Here is a 17,101-nt window from a genome sequence, read left to right on the forward strand (position 1 = left end):
AGAAGAAGGACGGTACTCTGCGCCCCTGCGTCATTATCGAGGGCTGAATGACATAACGGTTAAGAATCGTTATCCGCTTCCCCTTTGTCATCAGCCTTCGAGATTCTGCAGGAGCCAGGTGCTTTACTAAGTTGGACCTTCGTAACGCTTACCATCTCGTGCGCATCAGAGAGGGGGACGAGTGGAAAACGGCGTTTAACACTCCGTTAGGGCATTTTGAGTACCGGGTTCTGCCGTTTGGTCTCGCCAATGCGCCAGCTGTTTTTCAGGCATTAGTTAATGATGTTCTGAGAGACATGCTGAACATCTTTGTTTTTGTCTATCTTGACGATATCCTGATTTTTTCACCGTCACTCGAGATTCATGTTCAGCATTCACGTGTTCTACAGCGCCTTTTAGAGAATTGTCTTTGGCTGAGAAGTGCTCTTTTCATGTCTCCTCCGTTACTTTTCTCGGTTGTTATTTCTGAAGGCATTCAGATGGATTCCGCTTTAAGGTCCAAGCTTAAAATGATTGGCCCGTTCCAAGGTCACGTTGTTGCAGCGCTTTTTGGTTTGCTAATTTCAAGGCGTTTCAAGAAATAGGTCAAGTTGCTGAACATTCACAGCTCTTACTTCTGTCAAGACGTGTTTTAAGTGGTCCGGTTCCGCCCAGGGAGCTTTTGATCTTCTAAAAGAATTTTACATTCCGCTCCTATCCTCGTTACTCCTGACGTCACTAGACAATTCATTGCGAGGTTGAATTTCAGATTTTAGGCGTGGTTAGCCATTCTATCCCAGCGATTCCAGTCTGAAATAAGGTTCATCCTTGCCTTATTTTTCTCATCGCCTGTCGCCATCTGAGCGCAAATGATGTGGGTAAATGAACTGATATCGCCATCCGTTAGCCCTAGGCGAATGGCGACAGTGGTTGGAGGGGGGACGTTCCTTTTGTCGTTTGGACAGACCATAAGAACCTTGAGTACATCCGTTCTGCCAAACGACTTAATGCCCATAAAGCTTGATCAGGCGTTGTTTTTGCTCGTTTCGAGTTTGTGATTTCTTACCGTCCGGGAGCAAAACACCAAGCCTGATGCCTTATCCCGTCTGTTTAGTTCTTCTGTCTTCTACTGATCCCGAGGGGATTCTTTTATGGGCGTGTTGTCGGGTTGACAGTCTGGGGAATTGAAAGACAGGTTAAGCAAGCACTCACGCACACTGCGTCTCCGCGCGCTTGTCCTAGTAACCTCCTTTTCGTTCCTGTTTCCATCTGGCTGTTCTTCAGTGGGCTCACTCTGCCAAGTTAGCTGGTCATCCCGGTGTTCGAGGCACTCTTGCGTCTATTCGCCAGCTAATTTTTTGGTGGCCGACTCAGGAGCGTGACACGCGCCGTTTCGTGGCTGCCGGACTGCGCGCAGACTAAGTCGGGTAACTCTCCTCCTGCCGGTCGTCTCAGACCGCTCCCCCAGTCTCTCGACCATGGTCTCACATCGCCAAGACTTCATTACCGGTCTGCCTTTGTCTGCGGGGAAGACTGTGATTCTTACGGTTGTCGATAGGTTCTCTAAGGAACACATTTCATTCCCTGCTAAACTTCCTTCCGCTAAGGAGACGGCACAAATCATTATCGAGAATGTGTTCAGAATTCATGGCCTCCCGTTAGACGCCGTTTCAGACAGAGGCCCGCAATTCACGTCACAGTTTTGGAGGGAGTTCTGTCGTTTGATTGGTGCGTCCGTCAGTCTCTCTTCCGGGTTTCATCCCCAGTCTAACGGTCAAGCAGAGAGGGCCAATCAGACGATTGGTCGCATACTACGCAGCCTTTCTTTCAGAAACCCTGGTCTTGGGCAGAACAGCTCCCCTGGGCAGAATACGCTCATGACTCCTTCGTCTGCTACCGGGTTATCTCCGTTTCAGAGTAGTCTGGGTTACCAGCCTCCTCTGTTCTCATCCCAGCTTGCCGAGTCCAGCGTTCCCTTTCTGCGTTTGTCCAACGTTGTGAGCGCACCTGGAGGAGGGTGAGGTCTGCACTTTGCCGCTACAGGGCACAGACTGTGAGCCGCCAATAAACGCAGGATTAAGAGTCCAAGGTATTGTTGCGGCCAGAGAGTGTGGCTTTCCAATGTCAACCTTCCTCTTACGACAGCTTCTCGTAAGTTGACTCCGCCGGTTCATTGGTCCGTTCCGTGTCTGATTGTCGTCAAATCTGTCGCTGTGCGAGTGCTTCTTCCGCGACATCTTCGTCACGCTCCATCCTGTCTTCCATGTCTCCTGTGTCAAGCCCTTTCTTCGCACCCCCTGTATCGTCTTCCTCCCCCCTCCCGTCCTTGTCGAGCGCACCTATTTACAATCTAAGATCATGGACATGCGTTCTCAGGGACGGGGTCACCAATACTTAGTGGATTGGGAGGGTTACGGTCCTGAGGAGAGGAGTTGGGTTCCGTCTCGGGACGTGCTGGACCGTTCTATTGATGATTTCCTCCGTTATCCCAGGGTTCCTCCTCTGAGGCCTCTGGTGGGGGACTGTCATGTTTTGTCATTTATTATCATGTCTTGTCCCTGTGCTTCCCCTTCTATTCGTTTCCCTCTGCTGGTCTTATTAGGTTCTTTCCCTCTTTCTATCCCTCTCTCTCCCCCTCCCTCTCTCACTCTCTCGCTCTCTTCTCTCTATCGTTCCGTTCCTGCTCCCAGCTGTTCCTATTCCCCTAATCAATCATTTAGTCTTCCCACACCTGTTTGATTTTTTCCCTGATTAGAGTTCCTATTTCTCTCCTTGTTTTCCGTTCCTGCCGTGTCGGATCCTCATCTATAATTCACCGTGCTGTGTCTATGTTTTGCCCAAACGTGTAACGTGTTTCCCTCAGATGCTGCGTGGTGAGCAGGTGTCTGAGTCTGCTAGGTTCAAGTGCCTTCCCGAGGCAACCTGCAGTTCTCGATCAAGTCTCCAGTCTGTTCTCGTCCCAAAGTAGTATTATGCTTTTTGTTTTGTAAAGTTTCTTACTGGATTAAAAACTCTGTTTTCGCCAAGTCGCTTTTGGGTCCTCATTCACCTGCATAACAGCTTGTTATAGACCACCTTCAGCCCCTAGCTGTGCCCTGGACACCATATGTGAACTGTTTGCCCCCCATCTATCTTCAGAACTCGTACTGTTAGGTGACCTAAACTGGGACATGCTTAACACCCCAGCTGTCTTACAATCTAAGCTAGATGCCCTCAATCTCACACAAATTATCAATGAACCTATCAGGTACAACCCCAAATCCATAAACACGGGCCCCCTCACAGATGTCATTCTAACCAACCTGCCCTCTAAATACACCTCTGCTGTCTTCAACCGTTGCCGTTCTTCACTGCCTCATTGCCTGTGTTCGTAATAGGTCTGCGGTCAAACAACCACCCCTCATCACTGTCAAACGCTCCCTAAAACACTTCAGCAAGCAGGCCTTTCTAATCGACCTGGCCCGGGTATCCTGGAAGGATATTGACCTCATTCCGTCAGTAGAGGATGCCTGGTTATTCTTTAAAAGGGCTTTCCTCACCATCTTAAATAAGCATGCCTCATTCAAATAAATTTAAACCAGGAACAGATATAGCCCATGGTTCACTGCCCTTGACCAGCACAAAAACATCCTGTGACATACTGCATTAGCATCGAATAGCCCCTGGGATATGCAACTTTTCAGGGAAGTTAGGAACCAATATACGCAGGCAGTTAGGAAAGCTAAGGCTAGCTTTTTCAAACAGAAATGTGCATCCTGTAGCACAAACTCCAAAAAGTTCTGTGACACTGTACAGTCCATGGAGAATAAGAGAACCTCCTCTCAGCTGCCCACTGCACTGAGGCTAGGAAACACTGTCACCACCAATAAATCCACGGTAATTGAGAATTTCAATAAGCATTTTTCTACGTCTGGCTATGCTTTACACCTGGCTACCCCGGTCAACAGCTCTGCACCCCCCACAGTAACTTGCCTAAGCCTCCTCATTTCTCCATCAACCAAATCCAGATAGCTGACGATAGCTGCAAAATCTGGACCCCTACATATCAGTTGGGCTAGACAATCTGGACCCTCTCTTTCTAAAATGATCTGCCGCAATTGTTGCAACCCATATCACTAGCCTGTTCAACCTCTATTTCATATCGTCTGAGATCCCCAAAGATTGGAGAGCTGCCGCGGTCATCCCCCTCTTCAAAGGTGAAGACACTCTTGACCCAAACTGTTATAGACCTAAATCTATCCTACCCTGTCTTTTAAGGTCTTTGAAATCCAAGTTAACAAACAGATCACCGACCATTTCGAATCCCACCATACCTTCTCCGCTTTGCAGTCTGGTTTCCGAGCTGGTCATGGGTGCACCTCAGCCACGCTTAAGGTCTTAATTAAACGATATCATAACTGCCATCGATAAAAGACAATACTGTTCAGCCGTATTCATCGACCTGGCCAAGGCTTTCGACTCTGTCAATCACCACATTCTTATCGGCAGACTCAACAGCCTTGGTTTCACAAATGACTGCTTTGCCTGGTTCACCAACTACTTCTCAGACAGAGTTCAGTGTCTCAAATCGGAGGGCCTGTTGTCCGGACCTCTGGCTGTCTCTATACATCAATGATGTCACTCTTGCAGCTGGTGATTCTCTGATCCACCTCTATGCAGATGACACCATTCTGTATACGTCTGTCCCTTTTTTTGGACACTCTGTTAACTATCTTCCAGACAAGCTTCAATGTCATACAACTCTCCTTCCGTGGCCTCCAACTGCTCTTAAATGCAAGTAAACTAAATGCATGCTCTTCAACCGATCGCTGCCCGGACCTGCCCGCCTGTCTAGCATCACTAATCTGGACGGTTCGGACTTAGAATATGTGGACAACTACAAATACCTAGGTGTCTGGTTAGACTGTAAATTCTCCTTCCAGACTCACATTAAGCACCTCCAATCCAAAATTAAACCTAGAATCGGCTTCCTATTTCGTAAACAAAGCATCCTTCACTCATGCTGGCAAAAATACCCTCGTAAAACTGACTATCCTACCGATCCTTGACTTCGGCGATGTCATTTACAAATAGCTTCCAACCCTCTACTCAGCAAGTTGGATGCAGTCTATCACAGTGCCATCCGTTTTGTCACCAAAGCCCATATACAACCCACCACTGCGACCTGTATGATCTCGTTGGCTTGCCCTCGCTTCATATTCGTCTCTAAACCCACTGGCTCCAGATCATCTATAAGTCTTTGCTAGGTAAAGCCCCCCCTTATCTCAGCTCACTGTTCACCATAGCAGCACCCACCCATAGCACGCACTCCAGCAGGTGTATTTCACTGGTCACCCCCAAAGCCAATTTCTCCTTTGGCTGCCTTTCCTTCCAGTTCTCTGCTGCAAATGACTGGAACGAATTGCAAAAGTCACTGAAGCTGGAGACTCATATCTCCCTCTCTAACTTTAACCATCAGCTGTCAGAGCAGCTTGCAGATCATTGCACCTGTACATAGCCCATCTGTAAAAAGCCCATCCAACTATCTCATCCCCATATTTTTATTTATTTATTTGTGCTCCTTTGCACCCCAGTATCTCTACTTGCACATTCATCTTCTGCAAATCTATCACTCCAGTGTTTAATTGCTAAATTGTAATTACTTCGCCACTACGGCCTATTTATTGCCTTACCACCCTAATCTTACCTCATTTGCACACACTGTAGACTTTTCTATTGTGTTATTGACTGTATGTTTGTTTATTCCATGTGTAACTCTGTGTTGTTGTTTGTGTTGCACTGCTCTGCTTTATCTTGGCCAGGTCGCAGTTGTAAATGAGAATTTGTTCTCAACTGGCCTACCTGGTTAAATAAAGGTGAAATAAAAATAAAAACTAATAATAAAAATGGCTGTGTGGAGTTGCTGGTTATTGGCAGGAACTGGAACACACTGTCGTACATGTCGGTGCAGAGCATTCAAACCTGCTCAATGACTGACATGTCTGGTGTGTATGCAGGCCATGGAAGAACTGGGATATTCTCAGCTTCTTGGAATTGTGTACAGATCCTTGCCACATGGGGCAGTGGGTTATCATGCTGAAGCATGAGATGAAGGCAGCGGATGAAGGGCACGACAATGGGCCTCAGGATCTCGCCACGGTATCTCTGTGCATTCTAATCACCATCAATAAAAATAGAATTGTATTCGTTGTCCGCTTATGCCTGGCCATACTATAAACCCACCGCCACCATGGGGCACTATGTTCACAACATTGACATCAGCAAACCGCTCACCCACATGACTCCATACACACGGCCTCCATCTGCCCTGTATATTTGAAACTGGGATTCATCTGTTTCTCCAGTGTGCCAGTGGCCATTGAAGGTCAGAATTTGCCCACCGAAGTCAGTTAAAATGTCAATCTGCAGTCTGGTCAAGACAGTGGTGTAAAGTACTTTAGTAAAAATACTTTAAAGTACTACTTATGTCATTTTTTTGAGTATCTGTACTTTACTATTTATATTTTTGACAACTTTTACTTCACTACATTCCTGTACTTTTGATACTTAAGTATATTTTAGCAATTTGCATTTCGTTTTGATACCCTATCAAAAAGGTTATAAAAAATAATTTTAGAGTTTTACTCAAGTAATATTTTACTGGGTGACTTTCACTTTTACTTGAGTCATTTTCTATTAAGTTAACTTTTATTTTACTCAAGTATGACAATTGGGTACTTTTTCCACCACTGGGTGAGAAAGACGAGCACACAGATGAGCTTCACTGAGACGATTTCTGACAGCTTGTGCAGAAAGTTTTTGGTTGTGCAAACCCACAGTTACATCAGCTGTCCCTCTTACCGGGCTCAGACAATCCCGCAGGTGGTGGAGGTCCTGGGCTGGCATGGTTACATGTGGTCTGTGCTTATGGGGCTGGTTGGACGTACTGCCAAATTCTCTAAAATGACGGAGGCGGCTTTTGGTAGAGAAATTAACATTAACCTCTGGCAACAGCGCTGGTGGACATTCCTGCAGTCAGCGTGCCAATTGCTCCCTCAAAACTTGAGACATCTGTGGCATTGTATTGTGTGACAAAACTGCACATTTTAGAGTGGCATTTTATTGTTCCCAGTGCAAGGTGCACCTGTGTAATGATTAGGGATGCACCGGTACACAGTATGTTGTCGAACCATTCGGAATGCCCCCTACGGTTCAATACGCACACGTGAACCTCGGAATTACGATATGCCTGTCATTTTCCTATAATTTCCAAAACTTGCTTATTGCGCTGCAGATTACACACACGTTGTACATTGAGATCCACAGAACCAGACACACAGTTTGTGAACAGCCTCAGCATGCAACTGCTTGGGGTTCCAGGATGTTAAGGGTCTCCTGAGGGCTGACAAACTTTACTCCACATGTCTCAAAATGTGGCAACTGCAATGACCGCAATGACATCTCAGTAGGTAACCTCCTTAAAAGGGCCCCATGAAGAGATGGGAAACTAAAAACAAATTTTATCTCAGCTCCACCGTGACAATTGCGAGCAGAGGCACTGCCGTCTTTCAAATCCGCTGTGTGGGAACATTTTGGATTCAGCATTCAATACGATGATGAGGGTAAGAGGACCGTAAACAAACACAGTACAGTCAGCAAGCATTGCTTTGCCACTGTCAGCTACTCGAGTGAAAATACTTCTAACATAATGTGTCATTTACGTGGCCATCACCTGGCCGTATCCCTTGCAGGTGGAGCTGGAGCAAGGAGAGTCCACTCGTTAGTGAAAACACAACAATCTCTCGATGCTGGCTTCCAACAATTTGCGACAAATTCATAAAAACATAAAGAAATAATGAAAGCAGTGGGAGTATTCATAGCCAAAGATTTGCATCCCTTTTCAGTGTTTTTTTTTACCGCGCTACAATGTCCCCTCGCTCACACATTTCAGCAGCAAAGTAATTGCCAAACTCTATGAAACATCACAGAGATAAATTGAAAACGAATTGACACAGACACCCTATCTAGCTCCACTGATAGTTGGAGAGCAAATCAAAGATACCTCACTGTGAAGTTTACTATGTACTGGAAGATACCTCACTGTGATGGTTTACTATGTACTGGAAGATACCTCACTGTGATGGTTTACTATGTACTGGAAGCTACCTCACTGTGATGGTTTACTATGTACTGGAAGATACCTCACTGTGATGGTTTACTATGTACTGGAAGATACCTCACTGTGATGGTTTACTATGTACTGGAAGATACCTCACTGTGATGGTTTACTATGTACTGGAAGATACCTCACTATGATGGTTTACTATGTACTGGATTGGGAGATAAAGAGCAACATGTTGCAAACTCGTCCCCTGTATGAGAGTCATACAAGCGCACACTTTTCTTAAATATAAACATACCGAAACCGTACCTTGGCCCTCAAACCGTGAGACATACCAAACCATGGGCCAGCTGTACCGCTGCATCCCTAATAATGATCATGCTGTTTAATGAGCTTCTTGATATGCCACACCTGTCTTGGCAAAGGAGAAATGTTCACTAACCAATGTAAACAAAAGAAATGAGAGAAATAAGCTTTTTGTTTGTTTGGAACATTTTTTGGGATATTTTATTTCAGCTCATGAAACATGGGCCCAACACTTTACATGTTGTGTTTTAAATGTTATATTTTTTGTTCAGTGAAGATAGTGTAGTGTTTTTGACAAGTTTTCATTCTACTGTACATCATTTGAAATGTTGCCCAGGTTGTGCTTTGTGATGCTTTGAGGGTCCAATACAGGGGATACATTTACTCAGATTATTTAGTGATTCTGGTCTGAATATACAGTAGGGAAGCAGTAGTCAAGCTAACATTTTAGACTCTATAATAAGCTATAATGTAGCATTGTAGTTTAACAACTATATATTTTTTAAATCACATAATTTCTTTAAGATTTGCAGGCATCCCATTGCAGTATCATCCACATTACACTAAATGCAAATCCAGCAAAATCCATATAATTTTTGCCCCATTTAAATCGGTGGCTCTTCCTCAAATTAGCTCGGATTTACTGGGACTAAGACAATGTTTTAAGGATGTTTCAATTTATTCCGTAAAACAAAGACAATATATATTTTTTCATTCTATCTCACCAAAACTAGTTAAGCAGCTTTGACTGTTGAACCATCCATATATTGTATAAACACCATCTATCAAACTGTCTAATCTAGACCATCCATATACTGTATAAACCCCATCTATCAAACTGTCTAATCTAGACCATCCATATACTGTATAAACCCCATCTATCAAACTGTCTAATCTAGACCATCCATATACTGTATAAACCCCATCTATCAAACTGTCTAATCTAGACCATCCATATACTGTATAAACCCCATCTATCAAACTGTCTAATCTAGACCATCCATATACTGTATAAACCCCATCTATCAAACTGTCTAATCTAGACCATCCATATACTGTATAAACCCCATCTATCAAACTGTCTAATCTAGACCATCCATATACTGTATAAACCCCATCTATCAAACTGTCTAATCTAGACCATCCATATACTGTATAAACCCCATCTATCAAACTGTCTAATCTTGACCATCCACACAGTCTGTGATTTGTAACAAAGTGGTGTCCCTCCCCACCACTTGTTTTGGTATACAGCTGTACATTGAACAGCTTCCCAAATCTCAGACTTTAGCTTTAACTAAAACACTATGCAGCCCCATAGTATAACAATGATATGGTGTTGATATGATATGTATTATGATTCTCATGATTCTACACTTATTGTGGTTATATACTGTTATTTATTGTGATTCGATGTTCCAAACATTGCTCACTATATGTCTGTGGCAGAGAGACTAGAATGAGAAAATAATGGAAATAACATTTCCTCCAAATATGTGCTTCCTATTTCAAATGAAAATGGAGAACAGTCTATGAAGGAAAATAAGAGTTTTGGTGCAGGGACAGCCAAGTAGCACAAAAACAATAGTTTGATATTGTTGATGTGATACGACATGATATATCGTGGAAAATAATATCCCGATATGTAACTATCCATTTTTTCCCTTCATTACTATTGGATGGGCGTTGCTGTTATAAATGTAGTTCCTTATTGACACCATTGAGGTAAGGTTTGTTAAGATGACAGATTAGTTTATCGTAGCTTCTGGTCACTACTGTATGTATATGCTTATCAAAAGGAAGACAATGAAATATAATGATTAAAGATATGCTTTTTATTCTAATGTCCAGAAGCAGATGTAGCAGAAAAGGAACAACACATAACAAATGTAGTGTGTATAAAATAGTGAAGGTGAAACACCCTGAAACACTATTATCTCCCCATAATATTAGATTGTTCCATTAATCAAAGATATAATTCATCCTTTAAATCCAATATGATTCTTTCCTTTATTGTGATAAAATGTGAAAACAACGCATGTTGACCCAAGCTGACAGGACTGTTTTAATATTCCTATCTAATGGATGCTTCATGAGAATTTGAACTGAATGAATTTTGAATACATTAAGAAATATTTTATTACTGCTTCAAGTGAGGAATCACCTCAAAAATACTTCCAAAGTACTCAAAACATTCAAATTCATTCAGTGAAATAAAAGTGAAATAAAAAACATATAGTGAAATAAAAACTGTTCTGTCAGCGTCTATCAAACATCCGTCCAACATATAGGGTCAGTTTCCTAGACCAAGAGTAAGTTTACTCCTGGACTAAAAAGCATTTTCCCCCTAATAAATAGGAGTTACTGTTTCCAGTGCTGTTTGCAGTGTACTGTTTCCAGCCCCTTCCATGTCCACCAATCCCCAGTGGGCTCCGATGGAGGTGATCCCGGCACCGTTGAAGCGACCGCTGAGGATCCTCAGCTCATTGCCCATGTTGGTTGGGTAGAAGTTGAAGGAGACCTGGTTGGGCAGGCCGGCTGACAGAGTGCGCCCCATGTTGGTGGTTAACACCAGGTAGCAGATGTAGTCTGCTGGGTTGTACTTCCCAGACACCTCAACGATGGCCTCATCATTAAACAGCTCCATCACCTGCTTTACACTCCCTTCGTTACCGAACACAGGAGACCAGGTGTTGCCGTATTTCAGCTGGAACCTAAAACAGAGGAAGCTTTTCACGTTGGTTGTGTTTTGATAAGGCACATTCAGACCGAGACAGCAGGTAGCATCAGAGAATATCAAGGAATTACATTTTACATTGTCCTCTGGGTTAGATACGATAACAATATTGTTTGGTCATAAACTGAATATGTAATAAACACAACAAAGAAAGAAAGAAAGTCTGTTGTGCAGTGTAGTTGGACTGAGTCAGTGGTGTTTGTTGGATAGTGTAGTTGGACTGAGTCAGTGGTGTTTGTTGGGTAGTGTAGTTGGACTGAGTCAGTGGTGTTTGTTGGGTAGTGTAGTTGGACTGAGTCAGTGGTGTTTGTTGGATAGTGTAGTTGGACTGAGTCAGTGGTGTTTGTTGGATAGTGTAGTTGGACTGAGTCAGTGGTGTTTGTTGGATAGTGTAGTTGGACTGAGTCAGTGGTGTTTGTTGGATAGTGTAGTTGGACTGAGTCAGTGGTGTTTGTTGGATAGTGTAGTTGGACTGAGTCAGTGGTGTTTGTTGGATAGTGTAGTTGGACTGAGTCAGTGGTGTTTGTTGGATAGTGTAGTTGGACTGAGTCAGTGGTGTTTGTTGGATAGTGTAGTTGGACTGAGTCAGTGGTGTTTGTTGGATAGTGTAGTTGGACTGAGTCAGTGGTGTTTGTTGGATAGTGTAGTTGGACTGAGTCAGTGGTGTTTGTTGGATAGTGTAGTTGGACTGAGTCAGTGGTGTTTGTTGGGTAGTGTAGTTGGCCCCCAATGGTGGAACAAACTCCCTCGCCAGGACAGCGGAGTCAATCACCACCTTCCGGAGACACCTGAAACCCCACCTCTTTAACTCACCTAACCTTCCATAAGGTGAATGCACACCTAAGAGCGACAGTGGTGTTTGTTGGATAGTGTAGTTGGACTGAGTCAGTGGTGTTTGTTGGATAGTGTAGTTGGACTGAGTCAGTGGTGTTTGTTGGATAGTGTAGTTGGACTGAGTCAGTGGTGTTTGTTGGATAGTGTAGTTGGACTGAGTCAGTGGTGTTTGTTGGATAGTGTAGTTGGACTGAGTCAGTGGTGTTTGTTGGATAGTGTAGTTGGACTGAGTCAGTGGTGTTTGTTGGATAGTGTAGTTGGACAGAGTCAGTGGTGTTTGTTGGGTAGTGTAGTTGGACTGAGTCAGTGATGTCAGAGTCTGCTCACCCGCTGATGTAGTTGTTGCTGTTGTAGTTGTAGTAGTAGTAGTAGTAGTAGTTGTTGTTGTTGGTCTCCCACACTCTGACTCCCGTGATGCGTCCCTCACCGTAGGAAGCAAATGGAGTGCCAAGTCCTTGACCCACAGCAGAGGAATACGAGTAGGGGTCTTTGATGGCTAAAATAACATGGCCAATATGTTTACTATATTTACTATATTAATAATACATATTTATATATACATCATTTTATTTTTACCAACACATTTCTGAAAGATCTTTACATTATGAATAAAGTGCAGATGAATTAACTGAAGTACATTCTGCAATGATTTAATACATTAGTTCATGTCTCCAAGAAGAACTCCTAAGTCTAACTGAAAAAGACAAATTGGTGAAAGCACAAAAGCTATTATGTTATCATTGTAATTCAGAATTGTATTTTTATAACTCACGCAAAGCCAAGCAGCCAGCCAAGAACATTGTGACAACCAGGATTAAGAACATTCTGCAAAAGTGAGGCATCATCACTTAAGACCTTTAATTTCAGTCAATTTCACTCTCACTCCGTTTCACTTTAAATGGTAAAACTTTAAATAATATAGTTAATAATGTTTTTCATAGTAGTTTGTCAAAACAAATAAGTCATTTTACCTGTCAGGTCAGTGTTTCCTAGGAGGGAAAAGAAAATAACCTTTTAAATTGTGATGTAACTAACAACAAACCATTGTTGAATGTGAAATGTTATAAAACGTCTCTAAAAAGTTGAACCTCGTCTTGTTTACTACAATCACTCTTGCAGTGTTAAGCTACTGTCACATTAAAAATAATGTCAGATCATTGAATTTCAATTTAGAGGCAAAAGGGCCAAAATGTTTGTGCCCAAGTACCAAGAGATAATGAGTATTAACTTCATAACATTTCCCACACCAGTATTATGCATTAAATACAAGTGCACATTTTCAATTTAGTTAGTTGTGTAGTTACCCACAGTGCTATCTTGAGATGTGTGTGAAAACCTGTGAAAGCTTCTTGTCTCTCTGTCTCTGCCAGGTCCTTCTAGTCTACTGCTTCCTCTAAGAACTGCATTTATACCTGCTGAACATTACATCAGCTCTAGATGGAAGGATCATGACAAAGAACACGTTTAGTCAGTCACTATTGAGAAGTCAGACATTGTTTACTAATTGGTCGAGCTACTTTGGGAGGGAGTATCAAGGAAATACTATAAGGAAATAATAATTGTGTTCTTTTGAATTTGTAACAAATTAATGATCTGAAATAGGGATTAAAAAAATATACAATCTAGCAACCGAAGAATTAAAAGAATATACCAAAATTGTATGAATGTGTACGAAAATCGCTCAAAATCAGTCTCTCAATCTTCAGTTGTTTTATTACACCAAGAGGAACTCCTTCCCTTCAAACATTAACATGCTGAAAAATACATGTGGATCTGATCATTAACAGGATGGTTAGTTCATTGGTTTGCTCAAATACCTACAGTATTTTATTGTAGAACATTTGTTTCAGTACACGTATTTCAATTTAATTCTAGATGTACAGACGAGATTCTCAATTTTTCGTCTCCATTATTGTCCAATGTTTTCGTTAGTCTGTTACAATATTCACATCTTCATTAAATCACTGGCAACCTGTTCATGTTACTACAGGATAACAATCTGATTTATTTTTCTGCAAACTAACCAGAAAAATATCAGTAGAAGCTACAAAGTGATAAAATAAAAGTTTGTATACAAATGACAAGATGAAATACCCCGAGGAACTTGTTACTACCTATCCATAATATTTGATGGTTCAATTAACACATTAATAGAAATATATAATGTAGGACTTAAGTGCTAAAAAGTAAAAATACATTTAAAAAAAGATAAATTAAAAGGTCAATATAAATCAAAATTGCAATTTTAACAACTTTACTGGATGTAAGTTGAGTTATCTATTTTCTTTTAGTTGGGATAAAATGTGCATTTATCTCAATAACTACCCATTGGGCACAAACTGGTTGAATAAATGTTGTTTCCACATCATTTTAATGAAATTATGTTGAACCAATGTGGAGTAGACTTTGAATTGTCGTCTGTGCCCAGCTGGTAGCTTCCCTTACTATAAGGGCACAAGGCGAGACCCAAATGCAGACACAGGACGCAGATGGTTGAGCTCTGATATTTATTATAACAAAGAGAGTAGGCAAAGCCAGGTCGGGGTCAGGCGAGAGTTCATAAACCAGGTCAGAGACCAAACAGTACCAGGCCATAGGCAGTCTCGAAGTCAGGCCAGGCAGGGGTCAGGAACTAGATCTGAGTCCAAAACAGTATACAAGGGGATAGGCAGGCTGGTAGTCAGAACAGGCAGAGAGGTCAGGCAGGCGGGTTCGGAGTCAGGACAGGCAAGAGTTGAATCCAGGAGGAATAGAAATGAACAGAGGTTGGTAAAAATAGGGGCAAGGAAAACCGCTGGTTGACTGGCACAGAGAGACAGGAAACACAGGGATAAATACACTAGGGATAATTAGCGACACCTGGAGGGGGTGGAGACAATCACAAGGACAGGTGAGCCAGATCAGGGTGTGACACATACAAAACATTTGTTTGCAGTACAACGCTAAGATAACAAGCTGAACTAACGTATATTAAATGTATTTTGATAAACTCAAACATACTCATCTTTTAATTTGTTGTGGTAAATACAACCTCAAATGTGACCCGTACATAACCCTCCTCCTTCATTGGGGTAACCTCAAATGTGACCCGTACATAACCCTCCTCCTTCATTGGGGTAACCTCAAATGTGACCCGTACATAACCCTCCTCCTTCATTGGGGTAACCTCAAATGTGACCCGTACATAACCCTCCTCCTTCATTGGGGTAACCTCAAATGTGACCCGTACATAACCCTCCTCCTTCATTGGGGTAACCTCAAATGTGACCCGTACATAACCCTCCTCCTTCATTGGGGTAACCTCAAATGTGACCCGTACATAACCCTCCTCCTTCATTGGGGTAACCTCAAATGTGACCCGTACATAACCCTCCTCCTTCATTGGGGTAACCTCAAATGTGACCCGTACATAACCCTCCTCCTTCATTGGGGTAACCTCAAATGTGACCCGTACATAACCCTCCTCCTTCATTGGGGTAACCTCAAATGTGACCCGTACATAACCCTCCTCCTTCATTGGGGTAACCTCAAATGTGACCTCTCCTCCTTCATTGGGGTAACCTCAAATGTGACCCGTACATAACCCTCCTCCTTCATTGGGGTAACCTCAAATGTGACCCGTACATAACCCTCCTCCTTCATTGGGGTAACCTCAAATGTGACCCGTACATAACCCTCCTCCTTCATTGGGGTAACCTCAAATGTGACCCGTACATAACCCTCCTCCTTCATTGGGGTAACCTCAAAAATGACCCGTGCATATTTAGAAAATAATCAATGATACCCTAAACCTCCTCCTTCATTGGGGTAACCTCAAATGGCTCACCCTCCTCCTTAAACCTCAAATACCGTACATAAAAACAGTCCTCCTTCATTGGGGTAACCTCAAATGTCAAACCTCTTCAAATCAAATGGGTCAGTTCCTCCCATTGGGGTAATCCAGATACATAACCCTCCTCCTTTTGGGGTAACTCTTTGACTAAAAATCATGCTCAATGGAGAATCTCCACTAAAAGGAACTAACTCAAAGGTTTAATCTCCTTCACCTCAAATGGGAACCAACCTAAAGATTGAGACATACTTTTCCCCTCAAATTATTTCCAGCCTTTTTCCAATTGGGGTACACCAATACCCTCCTCCTTCATTGGGGTAGGCTCAAATGGACCCTCCTCCTTCATTGGGTAACCTCAAATGTGACCCGTACATAACCCTCCATGTCGGCATAACCCTCCTCCTTCATTGGGGTAACCTCAAATGTGACAGCTAAGCCTCCTTCAGCTCATTCATGGGTAAAAGTTGAAGGAGACATGGTAGGGCTCCTCCTTCATTGGGGTAACCTCGGTAAGCGCCCCCTGTTGGGGTAACACCAAAGATGTGAGTTTCCTTCAGGGTTGTACTTCCCAGACACCTGGGCATAACGGCTCCATCTCCTGCTCTTCACCAGCATCGTGACCAAACTTCAGGAGACCGGTTGTAGCCGTATCTCAGCAGGAACCACCTCCTCAGGGGGAAATAACATACACGTTTTACCTGTCAGGTCAACCACCCCTAGGGGGAAATAACATAACGTTTTACCTGTCAGGTCAACCACCCCTCTAAACAGGGGGAAATAACATACACGTTTTACCCTGTCAGGTCAACCACCCCTATTGGGGGGAAATAACATACACTTTTTACCTGTCAGGTCAACCACCCCTTCATTTACCTGTCAGGTCAACCACCCCTAGGGGGAACCCTAGGGGGAAAAAAATAGTCAGGTTATTTCCCGGGAACCATAACATACACGTTTTACCTGTCACGTTTTTACCTGTCAGGTCAACCACCCCTCCGTTTTACCTGTCAGGTCAACCACCCCTATTGGGGGGGGAATAACAACACGTTTTACCTGTCAGGTCAACCACCCCTAGGGGGGAAATAACATACACGTTTTACCTGTCAGGTCAACCACCCCTAGGGGGAAATAACATACACGTTTTACCTGTCAGGTCAACCACCCCTAGGGGGGGAAATAACATACACGTTTTACCTGTCAGGTCAACCACCCCTGGGGAAATAACATACACGTTTTACCTGTCAGGTCAACAACCCCCTAGGGGGAAATAACATACACGTTTTCCTTCATCAACCTGTCAGGTCAACCCCTA

At 43.1% G+C, this 17,101-nt stretch overlaps 1 protein-coding gene across 3 annotated transcripts; it reads right to left on the reverse strand.

The window, feature by feature from the left end:
• Window positions 1-10,198: 10,198 nt before the first annotated feature.
• Window positions 10,199-13,356, reverse strand: LOC124022012 (zymogen granule membrane protein 16-like). Of its 3 annotated transcripts, none has more exons than XM_046337067.1 (5): window positions 13,266-13,356; window positions 12,929-12,946; window positions 12,730-12,782; window positions 12,285-12,453; window positions 10,199-11,100 (listed from the first exon to the last, which is right to left on the reverse strand). In XM_046337067.1, exons 3-5 carry the CDS (start codon window positions 12,779-12,781, stop codon window positions 10,734-10,736), a joined length of 588 nt encoding a protein of 195 aa, XP_046193023.1. In that variant the 5' UTR covers window position 12,782; window positions 12,929-12,946; window positions 13,266-13,356; the 3' UTR covers window positions 10,199-10,733. The 3 variants fall into 3 exon arrangements, with proteins under 3 accessions (XP_046193023.1, XP_046193022.1, XP_046193021.1); XM_046337066.1 differs by having other exon boundaries at window positions 13,262-13,352; XM_046337065.1 differs by having other exon boundaries at window positions 12,730-12,946; window positions 13,266-13,312.
• Window positions 13,357-17,101: the final 3,745 nt, after the last annotated feature.

This window comes from Oncorhynchus gorbuscha, unplaced genomic scaffold (genome assembly GCF_021184085.1).
Source record: "Oncorhynchus gorbuscha isolate QuinsamMale2020 ecotype Even-year unplaced genomic scaffold, OgorEven_v1.0 Un_scaffold_1259, whole genome shotgun sequence".
In the NCBI taxonomy this organism is placed as follows: domain Eukaryota; kingdom Metazoa; phylum Chordata; class Actinopteri; order Salmoniformes; family Salmonidae; genus Oncorhynchus; species Oncorhynchus gorbuscha.

Coding starts and splice junctions, on each gene's coding strand:
- LOC124022012 (XM_046337065.1), bottom strand. CDS start 12,802: ATGATGCCTCACTTTTGCAGAATGTTCTTAATCCTGGTTGTCACAATG. Junction 12,454..12,729: donor GGCTGGCTGCTTGGCTTTGC/GTGAGTTATAAA, acceptor ATGTTATTTTAG/CCATCAAAGACCCCTACTCG. Junction 11,101..12,284: donor AGCAACAACTACATCAGCGG/GTGAGCAGACTC, acceptor CCTCTGTTTTAG/GTTCCAGCTGAAATACGGCA.